This window comes from Myiozetetes cayanensis, unplaced genomic scaffold, assembly GCF_022539395.1.
Source record: "Myiozetetes cayanensis isolate MyiCay16 unplaced genomic scaffold, myiCay2020 scf19, whole genome shotgun sequence".
Lineage (NCBI taxonomy): Eukaryota > Metazoa > Chordata > Aves > Passeriformes > Tyrannidae > Myiozetetes > Myiozetetes cayanensis.
Genome location: NW_026087400.1, coordinates 1534820 through 1547704, shown reverse-complemented (window position 1 = coordinate 1547704; position 12885 = coordinate 1534820). Strand labels below are relative to the sequence as shown.

The window sequence follows — 12885 nt, the reverse complement described above, 5'->3', positions numbered from 1 at the left end:
CCTACTGCTAACTTATAGGGGATTCAAGCAGCCAGGATATGTCTAACAGAGCATTTGCCAGCACCAGGAGTCAGAGGGAAAGAGCAGAAGCTGTGCTGAAGTCCACACGCTGAGCAGCCAGCCAAGCCAGTGTCCCTCCTCTCCATCGTCACCTGGAAAGTCAAGTTGGCAGCTTCCAGCTTGCAGTGGAAGTGGGACAGTATGACACCACAGGAAAACCATGGCACGTTCACATTAAGCTCCATTTGAGAGCAGCAAATGGCCTCCCCACCCCAACCATTCAAGCAGCTCAAGGCAATAGTAATGCCATTAACAGAGGCTTGGAGGGGAAGGGAAAAGCAAAAACACATAAGAAAAACCTTTTCCCTGTTGCTGGACTGGATACAGGCCTTTGCAAGACCTCAAAGTGCCAAAGCCTTGGGAGACAGCAACAGGAGAGGCAGGAAAGAGAGCAATTGCGTTGGCTAACAACAGCCTTAACTCCCCAGAGCAAATGAACCTCTGGTATCTGAAAAGTACCAAGTTCAGCCCCGATGTGCCTCTTGCGTAAGCTGTTCGGAAAACTCTGAACCACAGGAAAGTGCTCTCCAGCATGGGAGCTGGCAGCACTTGGGGCAGATGAGAACTGGGCAGCAGCTCCCTTTCCCTAACTGTGCCCCAAGCACTGCAGGGGTGACTATTCCCACCCCTGGGAACCTCCACATCGAGTGTGGAGAGGGCTCTGAGCCACGGAGGGGCCACCCAGCCCTGAACTTCCACCCCATGAACTGTGCCTGCAGTTTGACAAGGTACAAGGTGCTGGAGAGGTTATTTCTTCCTACATGTTACAGGCATTTCAACCCAACAGACATCTCTAGGTTTGTCTACCAGAAGTCCTGGGCTCCTTGCCCTTCGGGGCTAAGGAACATTCCCTTAAACACCCTATATAAACATCCTGTTTCAAGAGGGCTGAAGCAAAGCAGGGTTTTGCTCTACATGTGAGCTTGCCAAGTCCAGGTAAAAAATAAAGTAAAACGTGCAGATAGCAATGTCTTGATTTGATTGGGAGGGACAGATGAGAAACTGGGCAAAGAGCAGAAAGAACAGGCCTCGGGGATCAATGGCAGCAGGACAAGCCAAACCGGTTTTAACATTAATAATGCTGCACTACTTTCCAAACACAGCTATCATCAACAAGACACCAGCTTTGCCAATCAGGAGGCCTCCGAGCATGATTGCTTTAAACCAGCAAACAGAGCCCACTAACAGCACAAAGCCTCCCCCTTCCCCCTAGAGCAATCCTCTGCCAGCAGTTTCTGGGTTGGATTTGTGCTCATCTGTACTGCTGGGGACCCACAAACATGATGTGGTGCTGCACAGAGACTTTTTCTGCGTAGTTCAAGGCACAGAGGTGAAACAAAAGGTGTGCAGCCCACTAGCACTGCTACAGCCCTGCTGAGCTCAGGGCACTCGGCCCTTTTGCAGCCCAAACTGAGCAGAGCCCAATCCTGCAGCAGAGGGAATACCCCTTGCTTTCCTCCCGTGCTGCCAGGGGCACTTTCAGATGCTGAAAGCACAGGGAGAGCTCAGCAATGCTACTCTGCTCAAGTAGGCAGACCTCAAGTCCTGTGTCAGCTCCACTGATCCCACGTCTTGGCTGCACTGGTGGCTTTCTGTCCATCACCCCTAAAGCATCTTCTGCAGGAACCCCATCCTTGCCCAGCAGAGGGGAGCCCTCTGCCCACACAACCTTTGCCTTCCAAGGCACTCAGCCAGAGAGGGCCGGGACCACCTGGGGACATGAGGCACCAGCTCCAGGCTCCCCCCCACCCCACAGGGAAGAGGGGGATGTTCTCACCCAAAGCTGCGGGGCTGTCGTAACACAACCCACCCACCCGCAGCCGGAGCACAGACGTCACACTCCAGCACTTCAGTAATATTCCCCACCCTCTTACACATCCCAGGATTGCTTCACACGGAGAAATCCCATTTACACCAGAAAGCCACGCAAGGGGAAAGGAGCCAAGGCATTTCTGTTTGTACAGGCTTGGGGAAATATTCAAGCACCGAATCACTCTCAAAATCCACACTCTTACATAAGCACAAGAAATACAATCCCGGTCTTGTTAAGAAACAGCTACCTGTCTTCACCCTTCCCGCACAGAAAAACCAAGAGCCACATGCTGTGCAGCCCTGCACGTTTTGGCGGTGCTATTAAAAAAAATAATATGGGAGGAGTGCCAGCAGAACTCTCCCAAACTGTGTGTCATCCTCGTCTCCTCCCCGGCAGCCTGTAACCCAAACAATTTGTTTGGATAAGGCTTTGTAGTAGGCCAGTGTTACTTCTCAAGCACACACTCCATCTTAGGTAGCCTAAAAGATACAGACAAAATACTCCGTACAAGTTCTATATAAGGATTTACAGAAGGCATCTGTGCAAAATTTGTTGTCTTTGCAGAAATCCGATGCTTGCAGACCAGTCCAGTCCCCAGGGACACCAAGTTGCATTTTCTACCAAACATGGTCAGTGCAACGTCCAGATGCTGTCTGCCCCAAAGGTTTGCCCTACTAGTTTGGGCCAGTTCCCAAACGACCGGTTCACGTGCTTAATAGCAGGGATAAAGACACCAGATTAGAGTAAAGTGGATTTGGGCTGGTTGGTTTTAGCAGAGTAGCTGGCAATTACTGTAGATGCTCTCTATAGCAGTTTCCTACTCTACAGTCAGCAACCCCTAACCCTGTGCCCCTATTACAAAGCAGCACAGTCTGCCCACCCAGTTCAGATCTGCCCACCCAGCCTTCAGTCCAAAGCAAACCAATGTGGATGATGAAATCAAGTTTTAAGGATCCGCGATCTCCTGCAGTTACCTTAATCTCAGCAGCTCTTTTCAGACCAGCAGAGGAATCTGCCCTGATTGCACTATCAGCAAGACGGACACACACAAAAACAAACAAACAGCGGGGAAGCCAGAATCGCAAAATCTCTGCTTCGCCACGAAGACCCCACACGTGCCGACCTGAAGCATCCAAAAGATTCTTAAACCCTCCATGGCAATGCATCATTTTTCATTCCCATGCGAAAGTCGAGGAAGGTTTGATACACACTGAAAAACCCCAGGCACCGGCACAACCAAACTCAGGTAAGGCTGGAACGCCTATCCAGGTGCTGCTGTAACACACCACACACCTCCAAGCCGCCACATAGTCACAGTAAAAGAGGGATTAAAGCACTGAAGTCCACGACCGGCAGTTGGAGATCAAAGCTGCAATGGAGCTCAGTTCGTTTCCACCAGGTATCCCAGTAACGCTCCCAACCCCACCAGCCCTGAGCACCGGGGAGCACACGGGGAGAACGGGATACGTGAGGAGCGGCACAGCCGCGGGGGCAGCGGGGCACCGGCCGGGACACAGGCGGGACACAGGCGGGCACCGGCCGGGACGCAGGCGGGCACCGGCCGGACGGCGCTGCTCTGGCATCGGACGGAAGAGGCAGCGTGCGAGCCAGGAGAACCGGGGGAGGAACGGGAACTTGCCCTGTGGCCGGCCACCCATCCCGCCTCCCCTCCCGCGGAGCAGGACGAGCGGCGGGACAGACCCCCGGGGGGACAGCGGTGACACCGCTCTCAGGCTGCTGGCGAGCGGGGCCTGAGACCCGCGGGTCCCCCACCCGCCGGCACCGGGAGCCCTCCCCGGCGGGGCAGCCCCCTCCCTTCCCTGCCGTCTCCCTCGGGACTCACCGACTCGGCGGCCGCGGCTCGCAGGAGGAGGCCGAGCAGCAGCAGCGCGGCGCGGAGCGGGACACGGGGCAGCGGCATGGCCGGGCAGGGCTGTACCGGGAGGGACCGAGGTCTGCAGCGACAGATCCGAGCGGAGCGGGCTCTGACCGCCTCCCGCCGCCGCCGCAGCCCTTATAGGGCCGGCACAGCCCCCGCGGGGGCGGAGCGGCGCTGCCCCCGCCCCGCCGGGAATGCCCGCGGCCCCCGCCCCGCACCGGCCCCGCACCCGCAGGGACACGGGGACCGCACCGGCACCGGGGCTGGCACCGGCACGGGGACACGGGGACACCGCCGGGCTGACGGCCGAAGCATCGCGGGGGGACACGGCGGAACCTGGCTCCGTCTGTGCGGGTGGGCATGGTTGGGACCGGCGGCGACAGTCACTGAGCTATGGGGAAAGGGGGGAAGGAGAAAGGGAGGGGGGGTGGAGAAAGGAAAAGGTTAGGAAGGGAAAGGGGGAAAATGAAAAGGAGAAGAGGGGGAAGAAGGGGAAAAGGGGGGAGAAAGGGGCCGGGAGAAAAGGAAAGAGGAAAAAGAATGGGGGAGTGAATGAAAAGGAGGGGGAAAGAGAAAGGGGTGGGGAAGTGAAAAGGGGTGAAAAGGGAAAGGGAAAGAGCGGGGTGGGGGGGAGGGAGTGGGCACGCAGCATCCGCTTTCGCAGCATTCCACAAGTGACAGTCCCACATTTACAGAAAGGCGAGAGCGAGTCCCCGCGCCTGGCAGCGCGTCACCGCTGCGGTTATCGCCGCTGTTACATCACTCGGGGCTCGTCGGAGGTGGAACATGAAACCGACCCATCTGCCTTCTCTGTAAGCAGGCAAGAGCAAAAAACCCACACTGATAAACGGGGGAGAGGGGGAAACCCAACAACACAGTTTAATTATTTATGTTTCTCTTCTCACATTAATAACTTTGCCTGACCATGAGAATTTGCTTGGAAGCATCTGTCACAGTCCCTTAACCCGAGGGGTACCTGAAATCTCCCACCAGCACGGCCTCCGTGTCAGTCCCTCACTCACACTGCAGTCACATCAGTTAGAACTTAGGCTTTAGTCTGCAGAGTATAAAGTCATTTTCTGGACAGGAAAGCAACTCATAGACTACAAAGTATATGTGTCATGATCCCACCTGCCAGGTATGGACACCACCTCCACTAGATCTGGTTCTCAGCCCACTCCAGCACTACAAAGTTATCCTGAAAGAACTTGTAGCCTTCCCCCGTCCCACCTTAAAGCAAAAAGATACCTAAAGTGAAGCAGCCTTCCCAACTGCCTGTTCCTTTGGGAATAAACAGGTACAGAGGGTGTGAGCTGAGGTCAAGATGTCCTCAGTGTTTGTTAGGACTGTGCCTGCACACACGAGCACTGACAGGAGGATCTGGCAGCGCTGTGCTGAGCTGGCTGGGGAGCTGGTTGGCATCATATAAAGTGACAAAGAGCTGCTCGGGGCTTAAAAAAATAAGATCTGAAGACAGCACAGGTGCAGGTAAGGGTAGGAAGCAGCACAGAGCAGACTGTGGGGGATTCTGCTGTAGCACATGACCCTCTGTGCTCAGGACAGCCGTGTATCACTAACCCCCTGTTAACCTCAGCACCCAAGGCCGGGAGGGAGGGATCTGCACTGTGGGCTGGGTTATTATCCTTCCTTATTACCCTCACTTCGTCACACAGAGGAGCTGATGAAAGTCACTCCTGGTGTGGTCAGGGAGCCCAGCTCCAGTGAACCTCCAGCTCTGGACACCCAGCTGAGGTGGGCAGCAGGAGTGGAGACGGAGAAGATCACACATGTTGAATGTGCAAAGACTGGTCCATACCATGACAACATCTGCCAGACAGGAGACAGCCTCGGCGGCACAAGGTGGCCAGAAGCACTCCATGGCCCCTAACCCTCTAAATGCCACCTCTATTTGTGTGCACATGGCCATGACCTCTGTACATGTCCTTCCAGGTAAAGCAGCCACCACAAAGATGCTTTCAAAGCCAGCTTTCTGTATTGTGGCCACAACCCCTGCTCACTCGCCTGTTAACTTCCTCTCCAAACAAGCACATTACCCTGAACTGCTCCTGGTTGTCATTCCCCTCAACACACACCCACTCCACCAAAAATTTCCCCTGCATGGCACAGTATTTTCCCTCCTGGGGAAGTCCTGCTTTGACAGAATGGAGAGGAGTCAGTCTGCCTGGCCCAGGGACCACACACATTGTCCATCCAAGTCACACCTGCATGCACAGTCCCTCAAGCAAACTGATCCTGGACTCCTGAAAACAGAAAAGAAAATTAAAACTTGACCCTAATGTACTTTCCAACCTTGAGAACAAATGTATGTAACTTTACCAATGGCAGTTTCAAAGTGCATTGTGTAGATCCGCCTCCCTTCCTCACGCACACGGAAACGTTCTGTGACTGTACCTCAAGAGACTCAGAGGAAATGCAGTCACTAAAATCATAATATGGTTCTGTAAACCCATGGCCATAGAACAGCTTCCTTCAGTTTGCCCTTCAAATGTTCAGTCTCAAAATGCCGACATTCTCCTGCCTGGAATAACACAGAAAATCCCTGGGTATATCCAATTCACGGAGAGCAACAGGACACATGGGCCCAGCAAGCAAAAAGGCACCACTAAAATGTCATTTCCTGAAATGACTAACTACTAAACTACAAGGGAGAGAAGCAGAAGAAAAATAAAATGCATGTTGAGAAACACATTTGTTCTGGGCAATGAATTTTAACGTTCAAGGTGTGTCAGTTCCCGTCTTCTTTTAAAAATTACGGTTGGCAGAGAAATAACACAGGCTGGCCACCATTGTTCCTAACCCCGTGCTCAATGTGAAGGGTTACCTAACTCTCATTTAGAAAATAAAAAATAAACAGCTGTCAGTCACCAACACAATGCAAACATGCTGGAAGTGGAAGGGAGTGTTGGAATATGCCACATTTGGAGGGTGAGGGGAATCACATTTCTACATGACACTTTAAGAAATGTCTAGATAGTCTTGAGAAGGCCACACATGGGGCCCTTTAGACAATTCTAGATGATAAATGCTACTGCAGTAGCCAGGAACAGAGATTCTCCAGCCAAGCTCAGCACAGCTCCTACAGGCAGATTTTAAACCACGCTCGGGGCAGGGCTCTTGAGCACAAAGAAACCTTAAGAAGAGTTTTGAAAAAAATCTCAACTCCCAAAGCCCGTTCTGTACTCTTTGGAAAAACACACCTGCACACCACATGGGTGGAGGAAGAGGAGTGACTGAACACTCTCATCCCGCACTTTGAGGCACTTAATGCCATCTTATTCTGGAAATGTGTGCTCTTAGCCTTACTGTCCCTTTGGCAAAGGTCACCTTAGCACAAGTCCTACCCGCCTGGCAAGAGGGAAACAACCCCAGCAGGGATCATTCAGACAGCACCACCCTTTGTACACCAGCTAGTAAAGTATGGATCACCTAAATAAACAGCTTCCTTTTTTAGGCAATGATTCCTGAGGAGGAAAAACAATACCCTCCTAGACAGCTATTTCTCACTGAAAGAATTCCTGGCTAAATAGGGCATTCTTTTTCCACACTCCTGATAAAGAAGTGACCACAATAGTTGCATGTGATCCGGGTACACCCTCTGGTCATCTGCTCTGTCCTGGGCACATTGCCACTTCTCCTTCCCCTGCTGCTCTTCACAACACGCAGGTGTCACGCACGAAACAGTCACTGCTTAAAAAAGGATGTTCTAACCAGGAGCCGAGCAAGCAGCACCCTAGAAATCATGATCTCAGTGCTTCCTTTTCCCCTTTAACACATGTTCTCTTCGCAGCTGTCTCCGACTTTTGTTTGAACTAAAGAGGAAGAAAAGGAAAACTGAGAATGCCCCAGTACAGTTTACTTCCCAGGTCCACTTTAAACCTTCTTCCACAGAGCAGGGCTGTGGGGCAAGGCTCCTCATGGGAAGAACACCCTCTTTTCCAGGAGAAGGACGTGGTTCCCTAAGCTGGAGCAGCCTGGAGAGGAGGGACAGCTGAATCAGGAGCACAGACAGACACGACCATGCCCTCGCAAGTGTCAACCAGGAAACAAATTCACAAACGGGGCTGCAGCCGAGTCTCGGCACAGATGTCTTTGTGCCACAGCACTTCACCACATCATAGGGGTACCCTCTGCCAGCCCAGGGCAGGAAGGAGCCTCAAATCTCACCTCAAGCTCAGCTGCTGCTGTGCCCATGCAATGCCTTCAGTTACAGGCCAGCAGCCAACCAGGGAGGAGCCTCAAATTCAGAAGGCATTCAAGTCAACCCCTCCTTAAAACACCAGCTCACATCTTGTGATCCCAGGGACCTCTGGATCAATCAGTTATTTGCCTGTGGAAAGACACACAGCAATTAATACCAACAGTCCTCCCTCACTCTAGGTTGGAGTTTTACTCAGCCGTGACTAAACAACCAAAATTTCTGCTGGCACGGGAAAGTCAGTCCTATAAGGGACTATAAAAGAAAGAGCTGAGTGAGAATTAATATCTAAGGGATGGCTTGCACATCTATGACAGCCAAGCCCAGCAGATTTCAGGAAAAGAAACCAATTTTTTACTTAGAATTAACAGAGGAAGTGTCAAGTGTCACAATTTATGCTCAGCAATGTGCTGTCAGCAGACAGCCCTGACAGGGCTGGGATTTTCCTGTGTTCATTTCTGCACAGGCTGAGCTGGAGCTCCTGCAAAGATAAATTCTCCGAAGGCCCGAGTCCACCACGCACTGCCTCTGCCTTGCACAATCCTTTCCAGGAGCAGGTCCGGGAACGAGGAACAAAATGTGTCAAACCTGCCTCGGCACAGTGAAATTCCCAGCGTGAGGAAAGGAAAACATGCAGCAAAGCTGCTTAGGGAACTTCCCATATGAGGCATGGAAAAAAAGTCATGAGAGACTGTCAGAGATCATAATCTGAGTTCCCATAGCCAGCATATTCCACACCCACGACTGATGTGGGCCTATCGCCTCCCATAGAAGCTGGAATCCCCTTTGGTCCTCCTCCTCTCTTTTCCAGGTGACAATGGCTCTTGTGGCAACTCCCCCATCCACCGAAACACCCCGGGGGTGCCTCCTCTCCTTTTTCCAGCAAAGATCTTCAAAATGTTCCACTATCCCAAGCAGCCTTGGGGACTTTGCTATTCCGACAGTGACAATTCTCATACCTGAAGCCAAGCAAGCAGGATGTCTCCCTGAGGCCGCCAAAATGAGCTCCAGCAGCCATGAGCTGACCACAGAAGGGGTATGGCAGAGCATGAGGGATTCTGGCACCTGGCTATTTCATGAGGCTAAAGAGAACAAACCACAGTGCACCAGAAGAAACCTCCCAAAAGAAGCCAAGCCCTGCACACAACCCAGCCCTGTAATGGAAAGGTGCTGCCAGGGCACACCAGGAATCAAAACAACATCCTGGTGCCCAGTGGCCTAAAGCTCAAAAATGAGCACAGCTGGGCAGCAGCTGCCAAACAGCCTCAGTGCCTACAGGAACTGCCCTCCAGATGAAAGGAAACATCCCTGGACAACAATTTCTTCTATGTTTGGTATTTGTGTCTTTTTAGCAAGGGCTGCTCTGCCAAGTTATGGAACGCACTGACACTAGCGCAGATGGGCAGGGAGCGGGGTCTGGGGAAACCTTATCTCCAAAATGCTCCACTGTCCCACACAGCCTTGGGGATTTTACTATTCAGACAGTGACAATTCTCATATCTAAAGCCAAGCAAGCAGGACAGCTCACTGAGGCTACCAAAACAAGGCCCAGCAGCCAAGGGCTGATCACAGAAGGGGTATGGCAGGGCATCAGGGACTGTTTAGCAAGGGCTGGCCAGCCAGGTTACTGAATACAGTGGCTCAGGGCAGAGGGCAGGGCTGGGGATGCCCAGGGCAGGCGGATGCCAGAGAGCCGGTGTTGGTCAGAGGGCACAGAGCACACAGGCACCACCCACGGCTGACAAACCTCTCCGTGTCACAAACCAAACAGTGCTGGGGCTCTCGGGGTCCCCTCCCTGCCACGGCCACCTGGGCAGTGCTCGAGGGGGCAGGGCGATGCCCCAGCCCCCACTGACCCCAGCGCTCACAAACACAGAAACACACAATATTCTGAACTGATCATCCAACAAGGATCATCCAAGTCCAGCTCCTGGCCCTGCACAGACACCCCAACAATCCCACCATGTGCCTGAGAGCGTTGTCCGAACACTCCTGGAGCTCTGGCAGCCCTGGGGCCGTGCCCACTGCCCTCCGGGGAGCCTGTTCGGTGCCCGAGCACCCTTCTGGGGGAAGAACCTTTTTCTGGTATCAAAACTTCCCTGGCACGACTCGGAGCAGCGATCAGCGATCAGCGCCTGCCCCTGCGCTGCCCCGCCTGAGGGTGTCGGAGACCACGGCCTGCTCTCCTCCAGGCCGAACAGGCCAAGCGCCCTCAGCCGCCGCTCGCGTGGCTCATTGTAACAACCCTTTAGGTACAAGCAGCCCTTCAGAAAACATCAAACCCCTCGGCGAAGGCGCAAAGGAGCCCCGCTTGCCCCGAGCTCGGGGGGCTGAGGGGCCGGCTCCGGGTCCTCCCCCGCGCCAGGGGGCGCTGCGGCGCGGCGCGGGGGCGCGCGGCGGGCCGGCCATGGCGGCTCAGTTCCGCAGCTACGTGTGGGACCCCGCGCTGATCGTGGCGCAGATGGTGCTGCTGCAGGCGGGCTACTACGGCTCGCTCGGGCTATGGCTCGCCCTCCTCGGCACCCTGGGCAGCACCGGGCCCTCCCTCCAGCAGGTCTTCAGCGACGAGGTGAGGGCGCGCCCCGGGAAGCCGCCGTGGGCACACAGGCCTCTGGGGCGGAGAGGGGGAGGCTGTGCCGGGGAGGTCGGAGCCCGCTCCCGGTGCGGGCATTCCCGGTGTTAGGGAGAGCCCCCCGCCCAGGGAGCACCCCGGTGTGAGGGCAGAGGTCCCCCAGCCCCGTGTAGCTGCCCCCCCAGCACACAGACCCGCTGTCTGTGTAGGTGCCCCCAGAGCAGAGCCCTCCCTTTGAACAGGGGGTGCGCCGAGGTGGAGGCGGCACCTCGATGTGCAGATGGTACCCTGGGTTAGAGACAGTACCCCCATAGAGACAGACACCCTGTATGGGTTGGTACCCCTGTGTAGAGACAGCACCTGGCTGTATAGGGGATACCCCCTTATAGAGACAAACAGCCTGTGTAGGTACCCCAGTGTAAAGACACCTGCCTTTATAGGTAACCCCAGTTTGAACACACCCCACCCACCCAAAGAGGTTCCTCTCAGCATAGAACCAGACCTTTCCCTTTCCCGTAGGTACCCCCAGACAGACAGAGCTGCCCAGGCTCCTGGTGTAGTTCCTGATCCGTGTGGGGCCGTGCTGATGTGGCTGGGCCACGGGAGCAGATTTTGGGCTGCGATTTGTGCCGCGGGTTCCTACTAATAGTCCCATGTAGATTTTAGGCTTCTCAACCCCGCCGGGGAGGCTCTCCATGATGGCTTTCATCCTCAATGCACTCACCTGGTAAGTCTGCAGCCAGCTGGAGCACCTGCGTCTTGTCCTTCCTTAACATTGAACCATAAGAGAATCCAGTGTGATGTCCCGCCTCTCTCAAAGCATCTCCCAAAATCCCTGTGCCTGGTTGAGCATGTCTGCTGAGGGCAGTTGGGAACTGCTGACTCCGGGCTTTCTAGAACCTGGAAAAGTCATTTCACTTCACTGCCTCGATTTCCCAGCTGGGAATGAGATTTGCTTCTGTGAGAGATTTTGCTGAAAGTTAGAATTAATGGGTCTCAGCAAACACCGATCTGTAAAGATTTATGAATTTTGCCACTGCACAGAGATTACTGGGGGAGGTAGTTTAAAAATTCCCGCCTGTTCTTTGCACTAAAATCTCCTTTCCCTGCCATCGTGTAATTAAAAAGCTGTAAGAATGTAAAAGTCCTGCTGCAGTGGCCAGGAGAGAGGTCAAAACCAACCTACCCTTATACCATTTGAAGAAGTTTTAAAACCGCTAAATAACCAGCCCCGCTGACAGCTCTTGCTGCACCCCCTTTTTCCACGGCCCAGCTCATCCCACCCCCCCCTCTTGCCTTCGCTCCTGCAGCGCCCTGGCCTTGCTGTACTTCATCCGCCGCGGGAAGCAGTGCCTGGATTTCACGGTCACCGTCCACTTCTTCCACCTGCTGGGCTGCTGGGCGTACAACTCGCGCGTGCCGTCGACGCTGACGTGGTGGCTGGTGCAGGCGGTGTGCACGGCGCTGATGGCGGCCATCGGGGAGTACCTGTGCATGCGGATAGAGCTGCGCGAGATCCCCCTCAGCTCCGCGCCCAAGGCCAGCGTGTAGGCTCGCCCCGGCGCTGCGTCACGCCGTTGTCTCCGGCACGGGTGCGTCGGATACGCCTCAGAATCATCCCCTGAAGAAGCACAGCGGGTCTGTTGAGACTTTTGTTACTCATTTTTTCGGACCTCGGTGACTGCATGAGCGCGAGCATCTCCTCCGGCATCGGCTGGCGGCGGGGGAGGAGCAGATGTTTATTTTGTTAACACGAAGCATTAACGTGACTGTATGGAGAGTGTGCCCTTGAACTCTTCGCTCAAGAGACTGTTAAACAAAGCCAGGTAGCAAAGCTTGGAGCGTGAGGAGCATTTGGAATTTAACGATGTGGGAGTGCCCCGTTTGGGGAACACAGCGGTCAGCTCTTCTTGCGGGAGCTGGCACGATGAGCCGTGGGACTGGGAGCCGCTGCTTGCAGTCTGTGACTGATTTGGGCCTTGGTTGGGGAAGGAGTCAAGGAAGTGAATGGATGGGGAAAAGGAAAATACTTGTACTTACCTGAATCACCAGCTGAGACACTAAATAACCTATAAGTTAGATGGGTTTGTTTGCTGTTTCCATGTTTGATACACAGAGGTGACAGACGGCAGTTTGCTGAAGAAACCTTTTGTAATAATAAAAACATTATGTTGCTGTGAGTGTGTTATGGCTCTCCTGGGAAGCTGAGCACTTCAAGGAGTACCATGAGTGTCTGTATCATGGCAACAGAAGGAGGCAGCCAGAGAACGCCTGGCTGGGAGATGCCCACTGTCTGGGGCACATAACATTTCCTACAATAAACATTGCATACCTCTGCTCTGAAA

General features: G+C 54.0%; 2 protein-coding genes across 3 annotated transcripts in view; one reads left to right on the top strand and one right to left on the bottom strand.

The window, feature by feature from the left end:
• SDC4 (syndecan 4) overlaps positions 1-11387 on the bottom strand; it is a 26625-nt gene extending 15238 nt beyond the window's left edge. The window contains exon 1 of one of the 2 annotated variants that reach the window (XM_050313596.1): positions 11265-11387. Coding sequence is in view for 1 of the 2 variants with exons in the window: in XM_050313595.1 (XP_050169552.1) it covers positions 3717-3794 (78 nt within the window). In the remaining variant the exon portion in view is untranslated. Of the gene's footprint in view, positions 1-3716; positions 3866-11264 lie in introns of those variants that run through there. The other variant, XM_050313595.1, reaches the window with a different exon arrangement.
• Positions 10339-12885, top strand: SYS1 (SYS1 golgi trafficking protein). Its single transcript, XM_050313598.1, has 3 exons — positions 10339-10537; positions 11200-11267; positions 11851-12885. Exons 1-3 carry the CDS (start codon positions 10376-10378, stop codon positions 12089-12091), a joined length of 471 nt encoding a protein of 156 aa, XP_050169555.1. The 5' UTR covers positions 10339-10375; the 3' UTR covers positions 12092-12885.

Bases quoted from the DNA above. Each gene is read 5' to 3' on its own strand.
- SYS1 (XM_050313598.1), top strand. From the start codon at position 10,376: ATGGCGGCTCAGTTCCGCAGCTACGTGTGGGACCCCGCGCTGATCGTG. The intron at 10,538-11,199 runs GTGAGGGCGCGC...AGTCCCATGTAG, and splicing joins AGCAGGTCTTCAGCGACGAG to ATTTTAGGCTTCTCAACCCC. The intron at 11,268-11,850 runs GTAAGTCTGCAG...TCGCTCCTGCAG, and splicing joins ATCCTCAATGCACTCACCTG to CGCCCTGGCCTTGCTGTACT.